The 13,244-nt window shown below is 62.5% G+C and overlaps 1 protein-coding gene across 4 annotated transcripts; it reads right to left on the bottom strand.

Moving 5' to 3' along the window:
• Positions 1-1,730: 1,730 nt before the first annotated feature.
• On the bottom strand, positions 1,731-11,849 carry ALDH5A1 (aldehyde dehydrogenase 5 family member A1). 4 transcript variants are annotated; one of them, XM_080647359.1, is made up of 11 exons: positions 11,391-11,849; positions 9,805-9,888; positions 9,010-9,180; positions 8,800-8,916; positions 7,691-7,834; positions 6,953-7,096; positions 6,450-6,608; positions 5,417-5,586; positions 5,069-5,127; positions 3,976-4,156; positions 1,731-2,218 (listed from the first exon to the last, which is right to left on the bottom strand). In XM_080647359.1, the coding sequence occupies exons 1-11, from the start codon at positions 11,712-11,714 to the stop codon at positions 2,122-2,124; spliced, it is 1,650 nt and encodes a 549-aa protein (XP_080503485.1). In that variant the 5' UTR covers positions 11,715-11,849; the 3' UTR covers positions 1,731-2,121. The 4 variants fall into 4 exon arrangements, with proteins under 4 accessions (XP_080503485.1, XP_080503486.1, XP_080503487.1 ...); XM_080647360.1 differs by having other exon boundaries at positions 1,731-2,215; XM_080647361.1 differs by having other exon boundaries at positions 1,731-2,197.
• Between the last annotated feature and the right edge of the window lie 1,395 nt (positions 11,850-13,244).

Below are 13,244 nucleotides of genomic sequence, written 5' to 3'. Positions count from 1 at the left end.
GAGCTTAGGCCTTCTTTTGGAAGCTCTGGGGCTCTGACCCAGCTGCAGTTTGATAGGTTAGGTTGCAAAAGGCCAGGCCATTCATATGCAGACGCCTCTGCGCACAGCTTGGGTGGGGCGTGGTCTCGGGCGGTGCAAACAGCAATGGTTGCCCACTGGCCCTGCCCCATATAGGCCCCCAGGTCTCTGTGTCCCACGGCCTGTGCAGGAACAATGAACGCTGCAGCCACCTCAGAGAAAGCTGCCCTCACGTTCCGGCCTGATGCCAGACAGTCCAGTTTCTCCCCGTACGAGTCTGGGTCCCCAGAGTCTCACCCGGAACTGGAGTTCAGAGCAGTCGGGAGTTTGTATCTCCCTCCCGATTGAGAAAGACCACAGCGCACCCAGTTGCCAGCCCGTTTCCGCGCGCACGCACCTCCGTACCTTCACTCCTCCGCACCTCCTACCAGTCTGATGCGCTTTTCTCCTTCCTTCTCGTTGTAGAACTTCCTCTCGGCCAGCCTTCCCGTGGTTCTGGATGATTCCCGGTTTTCCTTTTAGTTGTAGTTCTGATGTGGTTGTGCGAGACAGCAAGTTCGGGTGTTTACCTACGCCGCCATCTTGGTTCCTCTCCTCCGTTTGCTCCCTTTTAAGTGGAAATGGGAAGTTCTCGTGTGGGCATTCCTAGATTTATGCCTTAGACGTGAAGGTCATCGGAGGTGCTTTGTAAGTTGTGCACATGCATCTCTTCATTCTGGGTGGACCTGTGAGGTCCGGTGCCGCGTGACCTGCCTGCAGGACTGGGCTGTGGGTGCAGGAGGAGGGGCGGCAGACTCCCGCTTTCAAAACGCAGTAGCAGCTGCCCTCGCCGCTGTGGCCAGTGGATAGCGTGTCCACCGGCGGGCTGAAGGGTCCTGGGCTCCATCAAGGGCACGTGCCTCGCTTGCAGGCTCCTCCCCGGCCCGGGCCCTGGTTGGGGCGTGTTTCTCTCACATCCATATTTCTCTGTCTTTCCCTCTCTCTAAAATCAATGGAAAAATGTCCTCAGGTGAGGATGAACCAAAAAAGTATAAATAAATAAATGGAAAAATATTAACAAACCAAAAAAAAGCCACAGCACCTGCTACTGCCCCCCCCCCCTCCTTCCACTTTGATTCGGATGGTGAATTTTCTTACTTACGTTTAATTAGAGTAAAATAACGTTTTAAAAACACGCAGCGAGCCCAAGGTGCCCTGTAGGCCAATGAAGTCACTAATCTTGTAACTGAATGTATTGGGGTGACATTGGTTAACAGAAGCATACGCGCTTGTGTACGACTCAGTGACACTCTGCACGCTGCCTCGTGCGCTGGCCACCAGGCCAGGCCTCCTTCCGCCGCCGCCACTGCCACTGCCTCCCTTCCCCCTGGTGATCACCACGCTGCTGTCCGTGCCTGTTTTTGGTTTTTCCCAATCCCTTCGCCTTTCTCACCAGCCCCTAACCTAGTTTCTCTCAGCGATGAAGCCAGCACCGTGTCCCATCCGCATGAATCCTGTGTCCTGTTCTCAGCTCCGGGTGGAGAAGAGTGGGGTGCCGTGTGTCGATTCCCTAAAACCTCAGGCAGAGCCTCCAGCTCCCGGTGGTCCTCATGCCGACGCCCCGCCGTCTGGTCCCCTTCCTACCCGTCTGAGCTGGGCTAACCGTGCCCCAACCACGCTCAGCGACGCAAGAAAAAACCATCACCACCAACTTGAACACAGAAACAGGAAGTTGTTAATTCAACGTTTACTAACGACAGTGTACACACCAGGAGACAGTAGGAAAACAGACCGTCCGCACACTTCCCACGAGCTCCCACGTTTCACCCCACAACACAGAGCACGAGGCAAGTCCCAGCACAGACATCACCAAGTGAAAGCCGCCCAGGGCAGCGGCACACGCAGTAACCCTGGCTCCGCCTTCAGAGGCGGCCACGGCCACGTGCGCCACGGCCAGTTACTGCGACGGCCAGTTACTGCACGGACAGTGTGTTCACAGTGACACGGGCTGAGCGCGTGGTGCTCCCGCCCTTCATGGGGTCTCCCCACCGAGGAAAGGGGCAGGGAAGGAGCGAGAACACTGGGCACAAACTCGTAGTTAAAAGCCACTCACAGGGGTGACGATCAAGAAGCAGCTGAGCTCTGCAGGTGAGGATTCTGGGTGGGGGTGGAGGAGGGGCTGCTTTCTCCAGGCCGAGAACTGTGGGAGCGGGTAAACCTGCTAAGGGAATTTATACGGGATTCTGTGGATTGGGGGGGGGGTGGGGAACTGGGGGAACGGGTAAACCTGCTAAGGGAATTTATACGGGGTTCTGGATGGGGAGATGGGCAGTCTCTTAGCCGTAGCTCGAGCCTCAATCAACACCGAGGACTCCCTGGATAAAGGCCTGTGGATGCGGGAATGTGGGAAACAGGGTACCTTCACCCCAGGCTCCTGAAACACCGTCACCGGGCAGGAAGGCCCGTGCACGTGGTGAATGCGGGAGATCGTTGACCAGGCTCTGGCATCGCCACGAGGATGCCCGCGCGAGAAAGGCCTTGGAGGTGCAGTGAACGTGGCAAGCCCTTCGGCTACCACAGCGTTGCTTTTTGAGGATTTAGGGCCGTTTGTATTTTTATGTTTCCTTTGAGTTCTGTGATAACTGTGGGGAGGAGTTCTTGGTGAGAACTCACTGCAGCGCAGCCCAGGAGATACCGTTACACACGGGCAGGCGCTCAACACAAGTGACGGACAATCACAGGCAGGTCCCGCCTCCCTCCCTTGGGGTCTAGGTCAGGGCTGGGTCCCTCCCTGGGGGTCTAGGTCAGGGCGGGGTCCCTCCCTGGGGGTCTAGGTCAGGGCTGGGTCCCTCCCTGGGGGTCTAGGTCAGGACTGGGTCCCTCCCTCGGGGTCTAGGTCAGGGCTGGGTCCCTCCCTGGGGGTCTAGGTCAGGGCTGGGTCCCTCCCTGGGGGTCTAGGTCAGGGCTGGGTCCCTCCCTGGGGGTCTAGGTCAGGGCTGGGTCCCTCCCTCGGGGTCTAGGTCAGGGCTGGGTCCCTCCCTCGGGGTCTAGGTCAGGGCGGGGACATTCTCTAAGAACCAGAGTGAGTGCTTCAGGCTTTGGGGCCGCGCTCTCGGCGGGAGAGTAGGCACAGCCCCTCTGGCAGGTGCGGGGCCGCGGCCGTGTCCGTGTCCCAGTAACTGTGTTTACAGACGCTGAGTGCGTTTCATGTAATTTCCATGTCATGAAACAGTACTGTTGCCCTCCCCCATGTGGAAATAGGAAAACCGTTCTTAGCTCTGGGCTGTGTACACACACGGCAGGTGACACGGGGGTGGGGGGGGGGGGCCTCTCCTCTGGTCTAAGCTCTGAGCCACCTGAGGGTGGCGGAGTCACGCCCTAGAGGTCACCAGCCTTGGGAGGGCCCCCGGGCCAGCTTGCTGCCTCCTGCCCTCTGCTAGAGGCAGACAGTGCTGTGGTGGGTCTCGGGGAGTCTGCTGGGTCACGGGGAGTCTGCAGCCACAGGCACGTGGCCCCTGATGTCCCTCGTTAGGTAAGGGGAGGGGCAGGAGTCCCCCCTGTTTCAGATGAGGTCCGGATGAGCTTTAAAAACTTTGTCAGGTTTTAAAAGCTGGTTTGGCTCAGTAGTTGGGGTTTGGCTCGGTGGTTCAGGCGCCCGCCAGCAGACCAAAGGAGGGTCAAGGGTTTGTTTGATTCCAGGTCCAGGGCCTGCGCCTGGGTGGCAGGTTGATCCCCCAGCCCAGGTCAGGGCTCGTGTGGGAGGCCTCCAATCAGTGTCTCTCTCACATCAGTGTCTCCCCGCCTTCCACTCTCTAAAACTCAAAGGGAAGTACCTCGGGTGCGGAGACTAGGGGAGCTACTGTAATTCAGACACCTGTAGGTGCATTTAAAGTGAGGGGTGGCGGGTGCCACAGGCGCAGGCGAGCTCCTTTATTTCCTAAAGAACACGGACCCTACAAGCCGCCGAGGCACACGTACTTGACCTCCAGGTACTCGTCGATGCCGTACTTGGAGCCCTCGCGCCCGAGGCCCGACTGCTTCACGCCGCCAAACGGGCACTCCACGGCCGAGAGCAGCCCATCGTTGACGCCCACCATGCCCACCTCCAGCCGCTCCGCCACCCGCCAGACCTGGGCGGGGTCCTGGGAGTAGAAGTAGCCTGTGCGGGGAGGAAGGACAAGGGGCGTGCGGGACGGCTCAGAGGCGTCCTGTCCAAGCTGAGGGGCACTGCCCTGGCCTCCGCCCTCGGGCCTGGCAGTGCCCGGCTCCCAGTGAGACCCCAAGCCGGGCCCGGCCAATGCGTCCTCTCGCACCCTGGACATTCCTCCTAAAGAACCGAGGCCTGCCCGGCCCGCGGGGCTCAGGGGGTGAGGGTCGACCGAGGAACCAGGAGGTCAGGGTTCGATTCCCGGTCAGGGCACAGGCCCGGGTCGCGGGCTCCGTCCCCAGTGCGGGGCGTGCAGGAGGCAGCCAATCCATGATCCTCTGTCATCACGGATGTTTCTCTCTCCCTCTCCCTTCCTCTCTGAAATCAATAAAACTGTATATATATTTTTTAAAGGACCAAGGCGACCTCCCCCAGGCTCTGACCCTCCCCGTGTGCCTGAAGCCCTTCTCCTGTTCCCCATCCTCTCAGTCACCCCGCAGTGGGTGTGACACCTTTCCCCCCAAGTCAGGAACCCACACATCGGGACCGTGCGAGGCAGACCTCTTAGTCCCCCACCCTCCTGGTGACAGTGTGGCCGCCGCAGTTCACTTGGAAATGGTCATGGCGCCCGCTGCCCAGCCCGGGCCTGAGGGAGGGGGAGCAGCACCTGGATTTCCAGGCAGCCGGCCCGAGGCAGGGACTCACGGCCGAGTCCCCAATGGAACCACCCGTTCAGCCTCCCCCATCCTCCCTCCCCCCCACCCCCGCTCCCACCCGAGCTCCCGCAGGCACCACGGGCGGGCGAGGCAGAAGGACGTGAGCGCACACCTGCCCGCCGGCCCCGCCCTCACGAGCACCGGACAAGTGCCCTCCGACCCAGCTGGCGTCACCGGCAAAGGGCCCTGAGGCAGGACGGTCACCCACCTGCTAAGCCCACGTCGGCCGCGTTCGCGATCGCCAGCGCCTCCTCCTCCGTGTGGAACCTGCCAGGGAGCAGGGCATCAGCAGAGAGCGCAGAGTCCTCTCCCCCTTCATCTCCCCGCGATGGCGAGAGACAGGGCTGCAGAGACCCAGAGCGGGCAGGGGGAAGGCGCCAGGCCCGGCTCCAGGTCGCATCACCAGCTCACTCCTCGCAGAGCACCCTGAGGGGCACCGAGGCCCCGCCACCGTGTCCAACAGAGCCCTCCCGGGCCGCCCCTCCCAGCGCCCGGCCGCCCCTCCCAGCGCCCGGCCTCCCGACCTTCCCGCGACCTCGGCGGGCGGGCGTCCTACTTGATCACCGGGGCCAGGGGCCCGAAGGTCTCCTCCCGCGAGCAGAGCATGTCCCGCGTGACGTTGCTGAGCAGCGTGGGCTCGAAGAAGTTGTTCCCCAGGGGGTGCCGCTTCCCGCCCGTCACCAGGGTGGCCCCTTTGGCCAGCGCATCGCTCACGTGCGTCTCCACCTGGGAGAGGAGAGGCAGAGCCGGGAGCCGGTGAGGACACCCCGAAACCACAGACCCCTCCGCGAGGGGCGGGGCTCTGGGCCCGCTGGCTGGTGTTCTCAGTCCGGCTGGAACCCACGCAGCCTGGTCCCTGCCTCTCCCTCTCCCCCTGCCTCTCCCTCTCCCCCTGCCTCTCCCTCTCCCCTGCCTCTCCCTCTCCCCCTGCCTCTCCCTCTCCCCCTGCCGTCACTGCACGTGGACGCGGCCTGAGACCCCACGTCTCGGGGGGGACTGCGTGCCTGCTTCAGGGATCCTCCTGGAAGGGCGTCCGCAGTCCAAGCGGCAGGCAGTTCGGCTCAAACAGTAACATCTCCAAACAGCCCGGCCGCCCGCTCAGGGATGGAGCATCGGCCCACCCAGCCAGAGGTCCAGGTGCGGATCCGAGTCAGACACAGGCCCAGCTTACAGGCTGGATCCCCAGTGCGGGGCGTGCGGGAGGCAGCGACCCATGGTTCTCTCCCATCATGGATGCTTCTCTCTCCCTCTCCCTCCCTCTCTGACATCATGCCTTTCGCGTGCTGGGAAAATTAGAGAACTCCGTGTTTCCAGGTCCCGAGGCAGCCAGGGGGGGAGTCCACCCCCAGCAGAGGAATTCGGGCAGCGCAGCAGGTCTAAGGGGACGCTCGGGGGACGCGGCGGCAGGAGAGCCGGGAAGGTTGTGACCGGCAACGCCCCACGACGCGCACCCGTTGGCAGCCGATCCGCTTTTTCCGACGTCTCCGTGGTTTCCAAAACAGCCTTGCCGGGCCCCTCCTCCACGTGCCTTTTGCCAGGTAACCTTCGACCCCAACACCACGAAACTGGACAGGCGTCCAGCGAGCTACCTTTTCCACCGCCTTCTCGTTGATCAGTGGTCCTTGGGTCGTGCCCTCCTCGAACCCGTTCCCCACGCGCAGGCTGGCCCTCATCGCCGCAGCCAACTTGCTCACGAAGGAATCGTGGATCCCGCTCTGCACCAGGAACCGGTTGGAGCACACACAGGTCTGGAGAGAGAAGAGCAAACCGCTGGCCGTGGGTGTCGGCAGCCGCGGACCCCGCCCAGAAACCGAGCCCCATGTGGCGGCCGTGCCCTCTGCGCCCTCTGCGAGAGGAGAGGACGGTCTGAGTAAAAGGACTTCCTTGAAGCCAGGGATGCCCCCTTCTTTCTCTCGGAGCCTCCAAGCCGGTCGTCCCCGGTAAAGAGAGGGACTTGCTACTTGCTGAAAAGGGGGAAGAAGAAAGAATGGGCCATGGAAGGAACCCAGAAGTTTCCTCCCAGGAGACGCGGGAGGTGGAAGGATCTTTGTAAAACACAGACACGCACGACCCGGGCACGCCCGGAACTCACCTGCCCCGAGTTCCTGAACTTCGATGCCATGGCCCCCGCCACGGCCTGGTCCACGTCGGCGCTGTCAAACACGATGAATGGGGCGAGGCCGCCCAGCTCCATGGACACCCTCTTCACGGAGTCGGCCGCATGGTGCAGCAGCGCCTGGGGCAGAGGGGAAGGGGCAAAGGGGAAGGAGCCATGGGTGCGCGAGGCCTCAGCCCCCGGGACTGGCCAGCCCTTTCCAAGTGACCCGACAGCGAGGACGCCAGGCGCCCAGGGGGGCAGATGTGATGACGCTTCGCATAAAGGGGAGTGCCCTGCGGCGTGGCTCAGGGGTTGAGCATCGACCGAGGAACCAGGAGGTCACGGTTCAATTCCCCGTCAGGGCACAGGCCCGGGTTGTGGGCTCCATCCCAGTGTGGGGTGTGCAGAAGGCAGCCGGTCCATGATTCTCTCTCCTCATGGATGTTTCTCTCTCTCAATTTTTTAAGAAGTCCCCTTAGTTTCTGTAAGTACCTTTATACTAAATACAATTTTCATTCAGTTCTGAGACATGCATTTTGACACCCAGGGTGTGTTTCTGGGACCTCTGATCCTAGATTACGAATGAGACCTGCATTCCAGAACTGAGACCCGGGGCGTCCTAGGGCAAGCAGGCCCTGTGCCGAGAGCCGGCAGCCTCTGCTGGCCATCTCCCCACGCGGTGACCGGGACCGTTTTCAGACGTCGTCAAGGGGAAACGTGAGAACGACGTACCTTCCCGGTGGCCGTGGAGCCGGTGAAGGAAATCTTGGACACGAGCGGGTCGGTGCACAGCGCCTCCCCCACCTCCTGGGCCCTCGTCCGGGAGCAGGGCACCACGTTGTAGGCCCCAGGGGGGATCCCAGCCTGGCTGGCGAGCTGTGGAGGGACCAGCAGGCACGGGCAGCGAGTGAGGAAACAGAAAAGGGAAATAAACCGACGTTTTCCTCTAAAAAGCAACGGGGAGAAACTCGGCTGCCGGCAGGGACAGGATCAGAACATATTTGGAGTGAAGTGAGAGTCTTATCAGGGCCGGTGTAATGTGCGGGTTGTCACTCATCTCTAAAATGAGGGTCACCGGGACAGGCCTGGGCGGGAGCCGCAGGAGAGCTGAGGGACGGGTGGCTACAGCCCCGCAGTCAGGGCGCTGCTTTAAGATACGGGGAGACCCATCGTCACCTGTGCCTTTCATTTTATTTTTCCAGTTCCCTTGCATTATTATAGCGTCACTGGTTTTTAAGAGCTTGTTTTTGACTAAAGATACTAACCATTTCTCATGCATTGCAAACGAAATACCATGTTTCTGTTACTATTTTACTCTGGTGTTTTACTTTTTGGTTGTATCAAACTTGTGTATTAAATATAATCATATGCTATTTAAAAAAAAAAAAAAGATACGGGGAGACCCTTCCCGCCAAGAGGCGTCGGGTGAGTGGCGGGGGCAGAGGGTCAGGGGCTCTGGAGTGACAGGCGGGGGGAGCGAGGCGGGCAGGTGGCATCTGGAGGCCTCTGTGGGAAGCGTGGCTTTGCTCTGAGTGACAGGAGCCAGGAGGGGCTTCACGCACAGAACGGCCAGATCTGGCCGCAGGCGGGAGGTGAGCGGGAGTCCGCACACGTGACCAAGGCCCAGGTGTAGTCCTCTGACCGCTCTGCCCCCCTGACCAAAACGATGGCAGCCCGCACGCTCCGGGCGGCCCAGGTGTCAGGAAACCCTGCACCGCTGTTTTGTCTAAAAGGGCATCCTGACTTAATGGCGGAGACGTTCGAGCAACGCCATCCAGCCCGAGACTCCCACCTGCGTCTTGGTCCCGGGGCCAGCGTCCTCGTTGGCAGGGCGGGCTCACCTCAGCCAGCGCCAGCGCGGAGAAGGGCGTGTCTTCGGCGGGTTTGACCACGACGGTGCAGCCGGCGGCCAGGGCGGCCCCCACCTTGCGGGTGATCATGGCGCTGGGGAAGTTCCACTGGGGACAGAGGGGCAGAGGCCGTTGGAGGAGGCGCCGCCCCCCCCCCCCCCCGTGTGCACCTGATCCCCCCACGCCGATCCCCCCATGTACCGGGGTGATGACGGCGGCCACCCCGACCGGCTGCTTGAGCACCAGGGCCCGCTTTTCCCGGGAGGCGGTGCTGATGACGTCGCCGTAGATGCGGCGCGCTTCCTCGGAAAACCACTCCAGGAACTGGGCCGAGTACAGGACCTCCCCCTGCGCCTCCTTCAGCGGCTTCCCCTGCATCCGGCAGAAAAGGACCCCCATCACCTCACGTCACAACAGCACGACGGTGCTCGGACCTCCTCCACCTGAGAGCAGAGGGGAGGGCTCCCCTCGCCAACCCCCGGGGCGTGGAGAAATAAGCAGAATCCAGCGGCAACAGAGTGCGCTCGGACCACGGCCGGCCGTCACCTGCCTTTCAGGGAGAGAGGAGACAGAACCGCACCCGCTGACTTTTCTCCCCCTCACCTCGCCTCGAGGTGGCGGCCGGGGCGCAAGGAACGGATGGCAGCGGCAGGGATGCCGCTGGCACGTCTTTAAATGCACAGAAGCAACAGGAAAACCAACCAAAACAGTCGCGCGGAACAGACGGGACGGGAACAGCAGTGTTCACACAGTTACACCCGAAACCCGCCTCCCGCACACGACTGAAGAGGGAGTTAGAACACACACGCACACACACGCGCACACACGCACACACATGCCGTCTCAGCGAAACGAGGGCCCGGCGTTATGAGGAGCAGTCTGTGCCGGGCACACAGCTTCGCTGACATGTGACCATCAGGCGGGGAACCCCATCGTGTAGCCGCCAGGGGGAGGTCCGGGCTCCCGCCAGCTCCCGGAGCGCCCGCCGGGACTCACGCTCTCCGCGGTGATGATCCTGGCCAGGTCGTCCTTGTGTCGCATCATTAGATCGTACCATTTCCGAAGCAACGTGCTCCGTTCCTGCGAAAGAGGAAACGGCAGAGAAAGAGTGGAACGCCGGGCGTGAGAGGCACTCACAGCTTCAGCTCCTACAGCCTCAGCCACGGCCCTTCCTGGGGAGACGCAGCTGCCCCTCCTCAGAGGAGCAGGAGCCCTGTCCCCATGAAACACCCAGCCCTCCCCAGCCCCTCCTCCGTCCCTGTACACGGTCCTTCTCCAGGGCCCTCCATCCTGGAGTCACACAGCACTTGGCCTTCCTTGTGTGGCCCGTTTCCTGGCATAACGTCCTCCGGTGCAGTTCCCTTTTAAAAAGTCTATTTTTTTTTTATTGATTTCAGTTAGGAAGGGAGAGGGAGAGAGAAGACGGCAATGATGAGAGAGAATCATGGACTGGCTGCTTCCTGCACTGCATGCCCCACACTCGGGATCCAGCCCGCAACCCTGGCCAGGAATCTAACCGTGACCTCCTAGACAGGGGTCCTCAAACTTTTTAAACAGAAGGCCAGGTCACTGTCCCTCAGACCGTTGGAGGGCGGGACTATAGTTTAAAAAAAAACTGAACAAATTCCTATGTGCACTGAGGGCCCGGGACGAGTCGGCTGCTAAGCAGGACAGGCAGCGGCACCCGGCGGGCCGGATCAATGTCCTCGGCGGGCCGCAGTTTGAGGACGCCTGTGGAGGTTCATAGGTCCACGCTGGACCACTGAGCCACGTGGGCAGGGCTACAGTTCCTTCTTTTAACAGCTCAGGGCAGGTGAACCTGGGTGTGCCTCCCTGTGCCACGGGTGCTGAAGGGCAGGTGCTACTCAGAGCAGGAGGAGAAGGAGGAGGGGGGGAGGAGGAGGGGAGGGGAGGAGGGGAGGAGGAGGAGGAGGGGGAGGAGGGGAGGAGGAGGGGGAGGAGGGGAGGAGGAGGAGGGGAGGAGGAGGGGGAGGAGGGGAGGAGGAGGAGGAGGAGGGGGAGGAGGGGAGGAGGAGGGGGAGGAGGGGAGGAGGAAGGGGAGGAGGGGAGGAGGAGGGGGAGGAGGGGAGAAGGGGGAGGAGAGGGGGAGAGAAGGGGGAGGAGAGGGGGAGGGGAGGAGGAGGGGGAGGGGAGGGGGAGGAGGTAGATGCCTCTCTTAGTTTTCTTCCTCTGGTTCCCCTCACCGCCCACCCCCACTTCCCCAGCCACTCTAAGAGGTCAGTTCTCAGCAGCGTTTCCCTCTTCAGGCGGAAAGTCTGGAGGGTGGTCCTGGGCCCCTTCCCCTCGTAGTTTCCTGCCGCGCATCCCTCCCCAGGGATGGCCAGCCCGGGGCGCTCCCCCGCCTCCCGACACCAGGTGGCGGCGTCCCGCGGGTCTCCCCGCAGCCTGGGACGGACTCAGGTGCGGCGAGGGCACGGAGACCTGCCGGACACCTGCGGCGGCGTCTGGCTGCACCGCGCTGGGCACGAGGCCCGCGCTCTGGACTGAACTGTCCAGCACCTTTTTCTCCGCGTGAATGTCCGCGGGGTGCACGCGATAACCCGGGACAGGGGCGCGCTCACCTTGGCCAGGGCGACCTTCCAGCTGCCGAAGGCGTCGTGGGCGGCGCGCACGGCGGCGCGGGCCTCTGGCGCCCCGCAGTCGGCCACCCGGCCCAGCTCGGCGCCGCTGGCCGGGTCGCGCACGGGGAAGGCGGCGGCGGCGGGGACCCAGCGGCCGCCCACGAAGGAGTCGGTGCGCAGCAGCGCCGCGGGGAGGCCGCCCGGGCCCGGCGCGTAGGTCCGGAGCGGGCCCGGCTGGGGCGTCCCGCAGCCGGCGCGGGGGCCGAGGAGCGCGGATCGCAGGCGCGGGGCCCCGCAGCGCGGCAGCCGCACGCAGGTCGCCATGGCCCGGGCGGTGGCGGCAGGAAGCAGCGGGCGCGCGGAGCGGAGCGGAGAGCGGGGCGCGGATGTGGGTGGCGGACGCGGAGCAGCGCCCCCTCGCGCTCCAGGCGGGACCTTACGGAGAGCAGCGCTGCAGCGTCCCCGCTGCCCGGGGAGGGGTCAGGGTGGGCGTGCCCTGCGGGCCGCGTCCCCTTCCCCTCGGGTGCTGGTGTCCGTAACTATCCCTGTGCGCCCAGGCCGCTGCCGGGAACCGCTCCCTCTCCCCTCGCCCATCTCCCATCTCCCATCATCTCCCACCTCCCACCTCCCAAGCCCGCATCGCCGTGGTCCAGGGATGCGCGGAGCGAGCCCAGCTGCCCAGGCCGCGATCGCGCGCCTTGGTCCCCGCAGCGCTGCTCACGGGGGACGTGCGCGGGCTCTGAGCTGCGGGTTTGGCCGGAATGTGCCTGGGGGGGCGGGGTGCCTGGGTGCTCTGCCCTTCGGTGGGGAGCAGCCCTTGTTATGTAACAGCCTTTGGCGTCAGACCAGCCAGGATCCAAACTCCGAATTTGGCGGACAGGCTGGGTGCCCTCGGACTTGGCTTCCCCGGTTCCCTGCGTGTGAAGTGGAGCCGAGGCTGGCTGTGGGACAACTCCAGCAGTGACAGTCGCCACCACCTGAAATTCAGGGCAGAGCCCTGGGTGGTGTGCCCAGTGGATAGAGCGTCCGCAGCCTGCGGACTGAGCGGTCCCGGGTTCGATTCCAGGTCAGGGCACATGCCCGGGTTGCGGGCTGGATCCCCAGTGTGGGGCGTGCGGAAGGATAAATATGACTCTCTCTCATGATTGCTGTTTCTACCCCCCTCTCCCTTTCTCTCTGAAGTAAATAAAAAATATAATAAAATAAAATGCAGGTCAGAAGTCAAGGTCATACTGGCTGCCCAGGTCTAGCCACTTAGACTGGTAGGTCCCCAGCTAGCCATGAGGACCGCGTGTCAGAACCCTTCCAGAACCAGTGTCAGAACCAGTCCACAACCAGTATCAGAACCAGTCCAGAACCGGTGTCAGAACCAGTCCAGAACCAGTGTCAGAACCAGTCCAGAACCGGTGTCAGAACCAGTCCAGAACCGGTGTCAGAACCAGTCCAGAACCGGTGTCAGAACCAGTGTCAGAACCAGTCCAGAACCGGTGTCAGAACCAGTCCAGAACCGGTGTCAGAACCAGTCCAGAACCGGTATCAGAACCAGTCCACAACCAGTGTCAGAACCAGTCCAGAACCAGTCCAGAACCAGTGTCAGAACCAGTCCAGGGGAGGTGATGGGTTGGGACTTGGCCCCCAGCTCAGGAGCCGCGGAAGCAGCAACCCTAATGAGCATGGAAGAACGGAGGGGCCCTGTGGGGGCGGGGGACGCGGCTCACACAGCCACTCTGTGCCCTGACCCCCATTTCACAGGGCAGTGCTGGTGTGTTTGTTTTTTCCAAAGAGCTAAAAATCTGAATTTCTATGTGAACGTTTCCACTTCGAGAAAGTTGGCCCATGTTTGTAAAACACCCT

The sequence above is a fragment of the Plecotus auritus genome (assembly GCF_963455305.1).
Source record: "Plecotus auritus genome assembly, chromosome: 12".
Taxonomy (NCBI): Eukaryota; Metazoa; Chordata; class Mammalia; order Chiroptera; family Vespertilionidae; genus Plecotus; species Plecotus auritus.
Note: the sequence above shows the minus strand (reverse complement) of the source record. Positions and strands in the feature narration are given on the sequence as shown.

Bases quoted from the DNA above. Each gene is read 5' to 3' on its own strand.
- ALDH5A1 (XM_080647359.1), bottom strand. From the start codon at position 11,714: ATGGCGACCTGCGTGCGGCTGCCGCGCTGCGGGGCCCCGCGCCTGCGA. The intron at 7,097-7,690 runs GTACGTCGTTCT...CCTCTGCCCCAG, and splicing joins GCTCCACGGCCACCGGGAAG to GCGCTGCTGCACCATGCGGC. The intron at 4,157-5,068 runs GTGGGTGACCGT...CTCCCCGCACAG, and splicing joins GGCCGACGTGGGCTTAGCAG to GCTACTTCTACTCCCAGGAC.